Source organism: Onychomys torridus, chromosome 8, assembly GCF_903995425.1.
Source record: "Onychomys torridus chromosome 8, mOncTor1.1, whole genome shotgun sequence".
Lineage (NCBI taxonomy): Eukaryota > Metazoa > Chordata > Mammalia > Rodentia > Cricetidae > Onychomys > Onychomys torridus.
In genome coordinates this window covers 103358950-103372277 of record NC_050450.1, presented here as the reverse complement: position 1 = coordinate 103372277, position 13328 = coordinate 103358950, and the positions used below count along the sequence as shown (strand labels likewise).

The following is a 13328-nucleotide window of genomic DNA, read 5'->3' as shown; positions in this document are numbered from 1 at the left end:
GAGACCAGCTGGCATGGGCATTTTTTCAAGCTGTTGGCCGAGGAGCATCATAAGAGCTGAGAACTTATTTTTCCCCCCAGTGGGACTGCAGAAGTAGAAGAAAACACAGGGATACAGGAAATCATAAAACCAGTGAGAGCCACGGGATGGGGCCCAGAGCGCGGATGTCAGGATCCTCTTCAACCGGGAGGGTCCCTCTTCTAGGTTGTACTGGGTACGAGGAGGGAACGACCGGCCCGGAAGCTTTACGTGGAGTCCTCTCCGGAGAGGGACGGAGCCCTCTGGAAGTTGGGAGACTCTTGTTGGACACAAGCTCGCGTCTCCTCTGCCAGTGTAGGGTGACCAACAGGTTGGAGGAGATGGGTGTGTTTGAGGCTGCCTGGTGGGAAGCTGGTGGAGGCTGAAGGCCGAGGGCACTGGGAAGCCGGGTGTGCGGAAGGCTGCATTTGTCCTGCAGAACAAGAGCCGTTCTCAGAGCCTGCTGCTGCAGCGGCTGGGGCTGCTGCTGCTGCTGCGCCTGCTGCGGCTGCTGCTCGGGTCCAGGCTCCCCCTTCCACGTGGAGCCGGTCTGCCTTCCTAGGCCCAGGCTCACGTCTAAGGCCACAGGCCTTCCGGTCCTCGGCGAGGACCAGCTGGAAGCCATTTTGATTATGCTCCACCGCAGAAGGAGGACAATACAGCCCCGCCCAGAGCCAGGCGCGCCCCCGCGGCGGGGCCGGTGCGCGTGTCCGCGCCTCTTCCCGCCGGTCTGGCGGGCGCCTGGCCCAGGCGGCGGAGGCGCGGGCCGTGGGGGGGCGGCAGGGGTGGTTATGTAAGCGTTGCGCGCTCCCGCGAGGCGTCAGCCAATGAGAAGGCCCAGGCGCTCGTGCTCGCGCACGCAGGGCGGGGGGAGGGAGCGCACGACGTGCGCGCGCCCTCTGCCTCGTCCACCGCTGCCGCCTCCTTCTTCTGCCGCTCCTGGTGCTGCTGGTGTGCGCCTCCAGTGCGGACCCGGTGCCTCTTTTGTGAAGCGGCAGCTGAGGAGACTCCGGCGCTCGCCATGGCCGACGAGAAACCCAAGGTGAGCCCGGCGCCGCCGTCTCCGCCTCGCCGTGCGGGCCGGTGGGTGGCGCGGCCCGGGGTCCGGCCGAAGCCCGCCGCGGGCTTCCCACTCCTGCCCTGGGCCCCCCACGGGGCCAGCCGCGGCTCAGGCCCGGCGCTCCGCGCCATTTTCCTCTCTCGCTCTCTTCCTCCCGCCCGCGCCCGACGAGGCCCGCCGCCCTCCCCCGCCCCCAGGGCCGCGGAGCGCGCGCGGCGCGAGGCGGGCGGCGCATCGCGGGAGCCCGCGGGCCCAGCGGCCCCGCGCTGGCTCTCCGGCGGCGGCCGGCGTGTGTGCGGGGAGCGTTGGGCGCGCGGAGCCCGGGGCGGCGGCGGCGGCGGCGGCGGGAGTGCGGCGGGCCGGGGTTCCCCTCTGGGGCGGGGGCCGCGCGCGAATCAATGGGCCGTGCAGGGGCGGCCGCGCGCGGGGCATTCCGGAGTCGGTCCCACTCGAGGCCGCGGGGGCCCGCGGGGGAGGGGCAGCGCCGCTTTGCCGGGCGCCCAGCAACCCCGACCCCGGCGGGGACCATGTGGCTCCCCGGAGTTGTGGGCTGAGGTGCGAGCAGAGCGGTGCTGGGCTCCGGTTGAAAACGCGCCTTCTGAGGCGCCCGGAGACTTGGCTGCGGACGAGGGGACGCGCAGCCGTCACTAGGGCACCCTCCCGCCTCGGCCCGGCTTTAGGGGGGACTCAGGCCGAAAGAACCCTTGGACATTTACATCTCATTTGGCTGAAGTTGGGTTTGGGTCGCAGTCTGCGCGAAGACGTGCCCGAAGACTGTGTATTCGATCCATGACAGCAAAGCGGGGTGGGATGGGGTCTGAACTAAAAATGAAGCGAACGTTAATCTGCCAGCGCTAAAGGGAGAATCGGGACATCCCTCAGTTGAGGGCGTTCTTTTTTTTAAAAAGTATGTTCATTTGATATGGTCATTGAGCAGAGTTTGCTAACTTTAACAAGAAGGTAGCAATGAGTTTTGAAATGCAATGAAATGGTTCTCTCTCTCTCTCTCTCTCACACACACACACACACACACACACACACACACACACACACTTCAGTAGTTGCACTTAAAACGCTTTGAAAAGAGAGGACAGCCGGGCTTATGGGCAGCACAAATTTTGGCGACGACAGGAAATTCAGCCTAAAGAACATACACAGAAAATCGAAGGAGACTGTTGTAAGTGTATTGTTGCTGTTGCTAGCATCAGTGTTAGTGTAACAGCCTTGTAACACTTGCTGCGGTGTCTCATCTTTCAGACCAGCGGCTGGGAACAGCTGTATGCTGATTGATAGAGAAGGAAGGAAACCTGTTGATTCTGGAGCGTTTGGGGCTGCTGCTGCTGCTTGAAAGGTGTTTGTGTTTCACAGTTTCCAAATTACACTCTTATTTTTCTTTCAACAGGAAGGAGTCAAGACTGAGAACAACGATCATATTAATTTGAAGGTGGCGGGGCAGGATGGTTCTGTGGTGCAGTTTAAGATTAAGAGGCATACACCACTTAGTAAACTAATGAAAGCCTATTGTGAACGACAGGTGAGGAATTAATATGTGCACTTCCACTTATTCATTCATTTACACAACCAAATTATGTGTAGAAAATAGGCTATCATATTGCCTTGAATATGTTTGGTAAGATAAGTGTTATTGTATTGTAGACTTCGCAGGACTCATTTACAAGTTCCAAAGGAAAAAGTGGATTTTGTAAATTTTTTTTCTTTTATCATTTAGGCTTTGCCCTCTGTCAAAACACTTCAGGGTTTGATGGTGGTACACGCCTTCAATCTCTACACTCAAGAGGCAGAGGCAGGAGGATCTTAGCCTGCTCTACAGAGCTAGTTCCAGGACAGCCAGGGTTACACCAGAGAGAGAGAGAGTTTTAAAACAATCTGAGTTTGGGGTATTACAGTTTTCTGAAGTACAGAAATTACGACATTTGTGTGTGCACATATGTTGGGAATTTAAACCAGGTTCACGCATGCTAAACATATACTATTCCATTAAGTTACCCATCCAGCACCAGAGGTAAGGAAGTTTTAACCCTTTTGAGTAAAGCATGAACACTAGATGTGTGTATTTATAATTTTGTTTGTTTTTACATGAATTGGTGTTTCAACTGCATATATGTCTGCATGAGGGAGTTGGATCGCCTGGAACTGGAATTACAGGCAGTTTTGAGTGCTGGCAATAGAACCCTGGTCCTCTGGAAGTACAGCCAGTGCTGTTAAATGCTGTGCCATCTCTCCAGCCCCGAACACTTTATATTATAGGGATATTTATATATTAAATAGAAAGATATTTACATGTCCAGAGGAAATAGAAAGTTCTCCTTGTGATTTGGGTGTTGTGTTTTTGTGTTTTGGTTCTGAAACAATCTTCCTGTGGAGCACTGGCTGACTAGAACATGCTGTGTAAACTAGGCTGGCCTTGAACTCAAACAGTCCTCTGCCCTTTCCTTCTCATTTCTGGGATAGCAAGCCAGGCTCATTGTCTTTTTGTTTGTTTTGAGACAGGGTTGCTCTGTTTAGTCCTGGCTTCCTGGAACTAGCTCTATAGACCAGGCTGGCTTCGAACTCACAGAGATCCGCTGTCTCTGCCTCCCGAGTGCTGGGATTACAGTCATCAGGCTCATTCTCTTGATCTGGACAAATGTTGGAAAGTCAGTGCAAGTTTTACTGCAAGCGAGCTGACTTTGGAACGCTGTTAGTAAAGCAAAGCCTACTTTAAAGATGACAGCTCTGTTTCCCACACCAGTTCATCTGCTGTAATCATGACAGAGATAGGATTATTTTGTCTTATTCTACACTGATTATCTAAGATGTGAAAGTTTTGGAAATCATTTTGTTTTCAAGACAGCCAACTTATTTTGTGCCTAGATTGGCTTTGAACTTGGTGCTGTAATTTCAGTCGCCCAGTTGGCAGGATTTTAGGCACATGCCTTCATACTTCCTATTTCTTGTCTCCTTTATAATGTGATAATAGAGAACTGCTTCTGGGCTTGTTTATTTTGTTAATTTCCTTTGTTAGCATTCTTACACTTATATTTGTCTACCCTGAAACTCACAAAAACTCTGTCTTTGCCTCCCAAGTGCTGGGATTAAAGGCATTAAGGCTGGGATTAATTACTGCTCAGCTAATTAATATAGTGTTAATTTTTGGTGAGATACTGAAGAGTAAATCAACAAAAAGATTTGGGAAGGGGCCTTTTGATGTAGCTCTGCAGGCCTGATTGTATTCAGTCCTTGAAACCCACAGTAGACTGTTAGGAGCTGCCATGTGGGTGCTGGAAATTGAACTTGGGTCCTCTGGAAGAAGAGCCAGTGCTCCTAACTGCTGAGCCATCTCTCTAGCCCCAGTTTAATCTGGGAGGCCCAGATTTCAGTCCCCAGTAAGAGGTGATTGAGGGCAGGGATTATTTGGTATCTTCTATTGTACATTCACCACCCCCAGGTTTCTGGGGAAAATCTTAATATTCTAAATAATTTTATTTTTCTCTCTTTTTTGGGGGGGTGGATTTCGAGACAGGGTTTCTCTGTAGCTTTGAGCCTTCCCTGGATCTCACTTGGTAGACCAGGCTGGCCTCGAACTCACAAAGATCCACCTGCCCTCTGCCTCCCTAGTGCTGGGATTGCAGGTGTGCACCACCACCGCCCGGCAATAATTTTATTTTTGAAGACAAGCTTTCTCTGTATAGCAGACCTGACCTGGAACTCCCTTTGTAAACCAGGCTGGTCTTGAACTCACTGAGATCCACCTCCCTCTGCCTCCTGATTACTGGGATTAAAGGTGTGCAACAACATGCCCAGCTTCCACAAGAGTCTTTAACTACTTGTATGTTTTTAAAAATAAATAAATAAATAAAACCAGGCTGGAGAGATGGCTCAGCAGTTAGGAGCAGTGGCTGCTCTTCCAGAGGACCCAGCTTCAATTTCTAGCACCTACACGGCAGCTCAGAACTGTCTGTAACTCCAGTTCCAGGGTACCTTACACCCTCATACAAACATACATGTAGGGAAAACACCAGTGTACATTAAAAAAAAGAAAAACTAGCCGGGCGCTGGTGGCGCACACCTGTAATCCCAGCACTCAGGAGGCAGAGGCAGGTGGATCTCTGTGAGTTCGAGGCCAGCCTGGTCTACAGAGCTAGTCCAGGTCAGGCTCCAAAGCTACAAAGAAACCCTGTCTGGAAAAGCCAAAAAAAAAAAAGAAAAAGAAAAAGAAATGAAAAACTAAATTCTGTTAGTTTTGTTTGTTTGTTTTTGTTTTTTTCTTCGAAGTATTTCTGCTTAATGGAAACTTCATTTTATAGAATCTAAACAATAAAAGTTTTTTAAAAGGCCAGAATCTAGTGTAAATCAAGGAAATCCATTCACACTTCAGGCTCTTCTCTAGGAACCAGCATTGTTTATTTTTAGTAAAATCTGATCAAATTTTGTAATCCTGACATCTTCCAACACCATACTGATAATCAAATCCTAGAAGTGTACCAACAATTTATCACTGCTCATCACAATGTGAGTTCTTGATCCTATATACTTGTCCACAAGCTCCAGTGGCAGAAGGTCAGGTGGGTGTGAGTTAGCCACTATGGTGGGTGTCTCACAAGATATTTCCATTAAGAGGGAGTTACATGTGTTCCTGAAGAGTTAGGAATGACAGGGCTGGAGAGATGGCTCAGTGGTTAACAGCACTGGCTGCTCTTCAGAGATCTGGGTTCAGTTCTTGGCACCTATGGCAGCTCACAACTGTAACTCCAGTAGCAGGGGATTGACATTGTTGCACAGCCATGCAGGCAAAACAAAGAACACAAACTAATGTTAGGGATGCCACTGGAGTCTGTTGGTAGCGTTGCCTGATATGCACAAAGCCCTGGGTTTGATCTCAAGCGCTGAACAAATATGGCACAGCATTAGAAAGGTGCAAACAGGATTGGGGAGTTATATATGTCATTCTCAGAGCTGCCTAAGACCCTGCCGTTAAAACATGAGGTAAGTGCATGCTATCCAAAGACTAATGCCTCATGTTCAAATGTACTGCCAAGAAATCCACACGGGCTAGAGAGATGGCTCAGAGGTTAAGAGCACTGACTGCTCTTCCAGAGGTCCTGAGTTCAATTCCCAGCACCCACATGGTGGCTCACAACCATCAGTAATGAGCTCTGGCGCCCTCTTCATACATAATAAATAAATAAATCTTAAAAAAAAAAAAAGAAAGAAATCCACACACAAATGAGTTCTAAGCCAGCTTAGCCTACATATTAGGTTCCAGGTCAACCAGGGCCATATAGTGAGACTGTCTTTTGTGTTTTTCCAGAGCTGAGGACCCAACCCAGGGCGTTGTGCTTACTAGGCAAGCGCGCTCTACCATTGAGCTAAATCCCCAACCCTGAAACTGTCTTTTTTAAAAAAAAAAAAAAAAGATGGGGAGCGGGGCCTGATGGTATACATATCAGAGTCTACATGGGGAATTCTGTTGTTTTCTAGACTCTTCTCAGCAACAAAAATAAGATTTTTTTCTTAAGGGGTAGGGGGAGCTGCCTACGTGCTAGAGCAGTCAGGACAACTTGATGGAGTTGCATCTCTACCTGGAGTATCAAACTTAGACACCTTTAGCCTCTGCCATCTCATACCTCTCTCCTTGTATGTTTGACTTTGTATGTGATGTGTCAGGGTTGAAAGGAAACTTGGGAGTCATTTCATTATTTTTTTTTTTTTTCCCGAGACAGGGTTTCTCTGTAGCTTTGCACCTTTCCTGGAACTTGCTTTGGAGACCAGGCTGGCCTCGAACTCACCCCCACTCCCACCCCCAGACAGGGTTTCTCTGTGTAGCTTTGGAGCCTGTCCTGGAACTCACAAAGATCTGCCTGCCTCTGCCTCCCGAGTGCCACCACTGCCCAGCTTGTTTGGTTTTTTGAGACAGGGTTTTTCTGTGTAGACCAGGCTGGCCTCAAACTCAGATTCACTTGCCTCTGCCTCCTGGGTGCTAGAACTACCACAACCCCAGCTTGAGTGAGTCAGTTATTTCCATCCACCTTTCCAGGGGTTGAACTTGGTTTGCCAGGCTTTCATGGCCAGACTTTTAGCTCTAGAAATCTCTGTGGAATCCCCATTTAGTAACACTGTTGAAGTCTAAACATTGAGATCCTCGGTATTGTCAGATTCATCAGCAGATACTAATCTGTACATCCTATCTGTGTTTGTGATGATGGCCAGAAGCCACATAACACACTGACAACTTGGATTGTGACCAGTATTGAGAGGTACTATAAAATGTGAATACCCACATTTTGAAAATTTAGTTTAAAAAATTAGGCCAGGTGGTGGTGGTGGCGGCGGCGGCGGCGGCGGCGGCGGCGGCGGTGGCGGCGGCGGCGGTGGTGCACACCTTTAATCCCAGCACTCGGGAGGCAGAGACAGGTGGATCTCTGAGTTCCAGGCCAGCTGGGCTTCCAAGTGAGTTCCAGGAAAGGCGCAAAGCTACACAGAGAAACCCTGTCTCAAAAAACCGAAAAAAAAAAAAAAAAAAAAAAATTAAATGCCTTAATCTCCCTTTTTTTGTTTTGTTTTTTGTTTTTCGAGACAGGGTTTCTCTGTGTAGCTTTGCGCCTTTCCTGGAACTCACTTGGAAGCCCAGCTGGCCTGGAACTCAGAGATCCACCTGTCTCTGCCTCCCGAGTGCTGGGATTAATAGACGTGCACCACCACCGCCCGGCTAATCTCCCCTTTTTTATTTCTTGTATTTTGTGTTTGAGATTGATCTCATATAGCCCATGCTGGTCTCACACTTCCTAATCCTTTCAAGTGCTGGTATTACTACAGGCATGTGTGTACCATCTTGATTTTGAAACATGGTCTTTAAGTATGAGAAACACCAAATACTTACTTACATAGAAAATGTTAGCATTTTGTTGATCATATAAATTACCTCAAAATTTTATGGTTAAATATATTTGTAGTTTTATTGAAATGGAGTTTTTATCCAGCTTAGTCTACATAGCGAGTTCCAGGACTGCCAGAGCTATATAGTGAGACCCGGTCTCAAAAAAAAGGAGTGTTTTATGATTATATGCTGTTTGCTTTTAATCTCTTGTTAGGGTTTGTCAATGAGGCAGATCAGATTCCGGTTTGATGGGCAACCAATCAATGAAACAGATACACCTGCACAGGTAAAAATCTCTGTACTATTAAGAAAACTATGTTTTCTGGGTATGATTGCTTATATTTATGCATGGGCCTTTGTGTGGCCAGTGAGGACATCACGTTCCTTGCTCTATTGCTCTAAGCTTTATGCCTTTGAGACTGAGTCTTGAATGTGGGGATTGGTGGCATTGGAGTTTCACTGATCCTCTAGTCTCTCCCACCCACTGTGCTGGGGTTACAGCTGTGTTTTGTTTGTTTGCTCACTTGCTCCCTTAAAGGTGTGTGCCACCACCTCCTGTTGTGTTTCTTTTTTCTTTTCTTTTTTTTTTTTTTTTTTTTTTGTTTTTTTTTTTTTTTTGAGACAGGGTTTCTCTGTAACTTTGGAGCCTGTCCTGGACCTCACAAAGATCCGCCTGGCTCTGCCTCCCAAGTGCTGGGATTAAAGGCGTGCACAACCATTGCCCAGCCTAATGTGAATTTTTTCACTGTTCTTTTGGGGATATTTTTAGTTTTCATCTATTCTTGGCTCAGTCTGCAAACTGCTCTTGTTCGCTGAGCTTGACTGTGTACACATAGGTGACTCTTTATAAGCTTGATTAGTAAAGGTAATGCTGTTATTTCCCTTAATTTTGTGACATAGCACTGTAGGTTTTGTATCTGCAATACATGATTTTCTCTATCTGAATGAAGCATTGTGTCCTTTTCCTCTAAAATTCCTTAAATTTAAGACTTTAATTTAAATCACTGAAATTTTTTCTTTAAGTTTTATGTGCATTGGTGTTTTGCCTGCATGTATATCTGTGTGAAGATGTCAGATCCTCAGGAACTGGAGTTACAGACAGTTGTGAGCTGCCATGTGGGTGTGGGAATTGAACCTGGGTCAGTGCTCTTAACCGCTGAGCCATCTTTCCGGCCCCCTGAATCACTGATTTTTTTGTTTGTTTGCTCATTTTTGTTTTTGAGACAGGACTTTTCTGTGTAGTTCTGACTGTTCTAGAACTTGGTCTGTGCTGTAGTTGGAGCTAGCCTTGAACTCAGATCTTCTTGCCTCTGACTCCCTAATGCCAGGACTAAAGGCATGCACCACCACTACCTGGCCTAAATCACCCAATTCTTGTGAGTAGAAATTTAAATTGGATCCTTTGGGCTTTTCACCTTTAATTTCTTTGTTTTTTGAGTTTTATAGTGATCATGCCTCTGCCTCCTGGAATTTACAGGTGCATTTAACCAAGCTTGGCGTGTTTTTTTTTTTTTTTTTTTTTTTGAGACATAGCCTGTGCTGTTTCCTAATAAGTTGGCCTTGAAGAACCTTGAGAAAGCTGTCTGGAATCACAAAAGTGTGAGCCACTACCTGATATGATTTTCAGCTTTAATTCTCCAATACAAATTGGAGGGGAGCAGGTTATGGTGGCATATGCCTTAATTTGATCCCAGCACTCAGGAGGTAGATAAAGCAGGTGGATCTCTGAGTTGGAGGCCAACCTGGTCTACATGGTGATTTCTGGGACAGCCAGAGTTAAACAGTGAGACAGTATACATTATACAGTTTTAGCCTACCCCCACTTCTCCCCTCCTCCCCAAAAATGGAGGTGTGTAGTCTGGAGCTATGGTTCAGTGTTTAAGAGCACTTGTTGCTCTTGCATGGGAGACCTAGAATTCCTTTCCAGGACCCATGGGCTCACAACCATCTGTATAACTCTAGTATGTGAATATGATGCACAAAAGATTCATACTTAGCTGGGTGTCATGGTGTTTCCCTGTCCCACCGCTTGGGAAGCAAAGGTAGGCAAATCTCTGATGCTAACATGGTGTGCAGAGGGAGTTTCAGGATACCCAGAGCCATGCAGAAACCCTGTTTCAATTGCCTCTGAAAAGTATACATAAAATAAATATTTTTTTATATTAAAATAGTGGAGAGGGCTAATTAGTTGGGAACATCAACATCAAGATGTGATTTTACTAATAGACTTAAAGACTTACCTTATCTGAATTCTAGTCGAGGGAAAATGTGCTGAAGAAATTCTCACTAGTGGCAGACCTCAGTTATGTTTTGTAACCACAAGGAGGTACTAACATTTCCTTTGTAAATGTGGAATATATGTTTTGAGGCATTTAAATTTTTACCATAAAATGATATTTTAATATAAAAATATGTATTCAATTAAAATTATTACCCTGGAACATTGTAAAACTGTATTATGTATATAGTGTTCTGTCTGCATGTATGCCCACAGGCCAGAAGAGAGCACCAGATCTCATTGCATATGGTTGTGAGCCACCATGTGGGTGCTGGGAATTGAACTTAGGACCTAGTTGGTCAGTGGTGGCTCATTCTTTTAAACCCAGCAGAGGCAGGTGGATTTCTGAGTTCCAGGCTTTAGACAGGGTCTCACTATTAACTCTGCCTGTCCTGGAATTCCTCCTGTAGATCAGCCTTGAATTCATAGAGATCCATCTGCTTTTGCCTCCTAAAGTGCTGGGATTAGAGTCTTTGCCACCACCTTCCAGCTTCCTTTATTTCCTAGAATTAAGAAAATTTCTTTTAGCCTGGCAGTGGTGGTTTTCACCTTTAATCCCACGCAGAAGAGCTCTGTGAGGCCAGCCTGGTCTATAGCCTGATGTCCAGGCCAATCAGCTGTTAAGTTTTGATTTTGGTCTAATGCTATCTTTTTTGTTTGTTTGTTTGTTTGTTTGTTTGTTTTTTGGTTTTTCCTGGAACCTTCTTGGTAGCCCAGGCTGGCCTTGAACTCAGAGATCAGCCTGGCTCTGCCTCCTAGTGCTGGGATTAAAGGCGTGCGCCACCAACACCGGCCTCTAATGCTTTCTTTTGGGAATGTTTAACAAATACATTGTTTCCTAAGAGTATTGAGCCTTGTTTAAAAAGTTTATATTTATTGATATTTAACTTAGGATAAGTATTGTTTGTTTGTTTGTTTGTTTTGTTTTTTTAAAGACTGAGTATCACATGTATTGTAGTCTAGACTGATGTCAGCATTGTTTCAATCTCGGTGCTAAGATTAGAGGTATGTGGTATGTGAAGCCATGTGATGATGATTAGGCTCATCAAAATTGTTTCAATCCCAATTGGCAGACTGAGGTAGGATTGGTGAGTGCTTAAGACCAACCTGTGGTTGGTATCACATGCATTTCCCTTTCTTGAGCTCCATAATTCGGGGGTTTAGACAGCTGTGAGTCACCAAGCCCAGTTTTTAATGAAACTGACATCTGTTAATAGTGAAGCCTGAAGTGGAATGGAACCTGTACTTTTCTGTAAACTTAATATGAAAACTAGAATTTTAAGTTCTTCACTGGTCTTAAAATTTGTTTTCTTTTCTGTGCTAGTTGGAAATGGAGGATGAAGATACGATTGATGTGTTCCAGCAGCAGACAGGAGGTGTCTACTAAAAAGGGAGCCTGCTACTTTACTCCAGAATTTTGTTATAGACCAAGAATACATTCGCAATTAGAAAGCCGCAATTTGGTTCCACCACATCCTGACTACTACAGTATAGTTTTCTCTATTCTCTCATCTCCCTGTCCCCATTTCTTTATTGTACATAAAGTAACTGGTGTATGTGCACAAGCATTTGCGCTTTTTTCTTTTTCTTTTTTAAACTAAATGGCCAATGTTCTGTTTTGATTGACATCAGTGGAGATGGTCTGGGGAAAGTACTGGTTCTGTGAAAATACCCCCTTTCTCCATTAGTGGCATGCTCATTCAGCTCTTATCTTTATATTCCAGTAAGTTATTTTGCTCTCAACATTTTAACAAAAGAACCCAACACCAAAATCCTTGCATACCTTGTTTGATTGGAGAATTTTAATGTTTTTCATTTATCATTGTAAAACCAAGGACAATTTTATAACATTTTTGTATGTAGCTGTTACATGTAGGGCAAGCTGTCCTTAAGTAGGAGTAAATTACTCTTGGACAAAATGATCCTAGATAGTTTTCCCTTCAAATCAAGCGTCTTGTTGTTTAAATAAACTTCTTGTTTAAAATGAGCTGTTCTTTTTATTCTGAAGAATAGTAAATAGGAAAGATGTTTAATGCCAAGTGTATTGTCTCACACCTTTAATCCAAGCACTGGGGAGTGAAGTCTACATAATAAGTCCCATAAATAGTTCTATAATAGCTATAGCTACGTAGACCCTGTCTCCAAAAAAAAAAAAAAGACAAGAAAACCAAAACCAAACCTTAAGGCAAGGTCAGATGTGGTGGCATACACCTTTAGTCCCTAGTGCTTGAAGCAGGGGGCAGGCAGATAATGCAGAAGCAAACTGGTCTACATGGCGTTTTACAGACAACAAGGGCGATACAGTAAGACCTCTTGATTTTTAAAAAGGGACAAGAAAGGGCTTAGTTAAGAGCACAGTAGAGGACCCTGTTTTGGTTCTTAGCCTCCATCTGGTGGTTCACAACTAATTCTAGTTAGGCAGATCTGATATCCTCTGGCCTCTGTAGGCCAAACATCTATATGCATCAAGTAAAGCTAGGGATTTAGGGGGTAAATGCCTGAGATAGAGAAAAATTAAGCTTTTTAAGGGTGTGTGTGTGTGTTTTGCAAGTCACAATGTAGATCAGTAGATCAGGCTTGCTTAGAAACTCATTTGCCTCCTAAGTGCTGAGATTAAAGTTATGTTCTACCATACCTGGCCCATTTTTAGTTTTTTAACAAGTGTACATTTGCTGGGCAGTGGTGTCGCACGCCTTTAATCCCAGCACTAGGGAGGCAGAGGTAGGTGGATTTCTTGAGGCCAGCCTGTTCCGGAAAGAGTTCCAGGATAGCCAGGGCTGTTACACAGAGAAACCCTGTCTTGAAAGTCCACATTTTTGTGTGTGCATAAGTGTGCTTGTGCCAATGTGTACCTGGGAAGTCAGAGATCCCTCTGCCTCTGCTTTCTGAGTGCAGGGGCTCAAGGTATGTGCCACAGGTGGTATTTTGCTTTTTTAGCTTGAAGGTTGAAGGTACCTTTGCTGCCATGTTCCTTATGCATTAAAATGACTTAGCTAAAGTTTTCCTGCTCATGATAAGAGCACTTGCTGGGCAACCATGAAAATGTTTGGATCCCAATATCCACATAACAGTCTGGGTGTCCTGTAACCCCCAGC

The 13328-nt window shown here is 45.8% G+C and overlaps 1 protein-coding gene across 1 annotated transcript; it reads left to right on the top strand.

The window, feature by feature from the left end:
* The first annotated feature begins 877 nt into the window (after positions 1–877).
* Positions 878–12220, top strand: Sumo2 (small ubiquitin like modifier 2). Its single transcript, XM_036197844.1, has 4 exons — positions 878–1060; positions 2481–2612; positions 8170–8241; positions 11558–12220. The coding sequence occupies exons 1-4, from the start codon at positions 1040–1042 to the stop codon at positions 11618–11620; spliced, it is 288 nt and encodes a 95-aa protein (XP_036053737.1). The 5' UTR covers positions 878–1039; the 3' UTR covers positions 11621–12220.
* The last annotated feature ends 1108 nt before the right edge of the window (positions 12221–13328 follow it).

Excerpts from the sequence above, each read along its gene's own strand:
- Sumo2 (XM_036197844.1), top strand. The coding sequence starts at position 1,040 with ATGGCCGACGAGAAACCCAAG. Across the intron at positions 1,061-2,480 it reads TGGCCGACGAGAAACCCAAG|GAAGGAGTCAAGACTGAGAA; the intron begins GTGAGCCCGGCG and ends TTCTTTCAACAG. Across the intron at positions 8,242-11,557 it reads AAACAGATACACCTGCACAG|TTGGAAATGGAGGATGAAGA; the intron begins GTAAAAATCTCT and ends TTTCTGTGCTAG.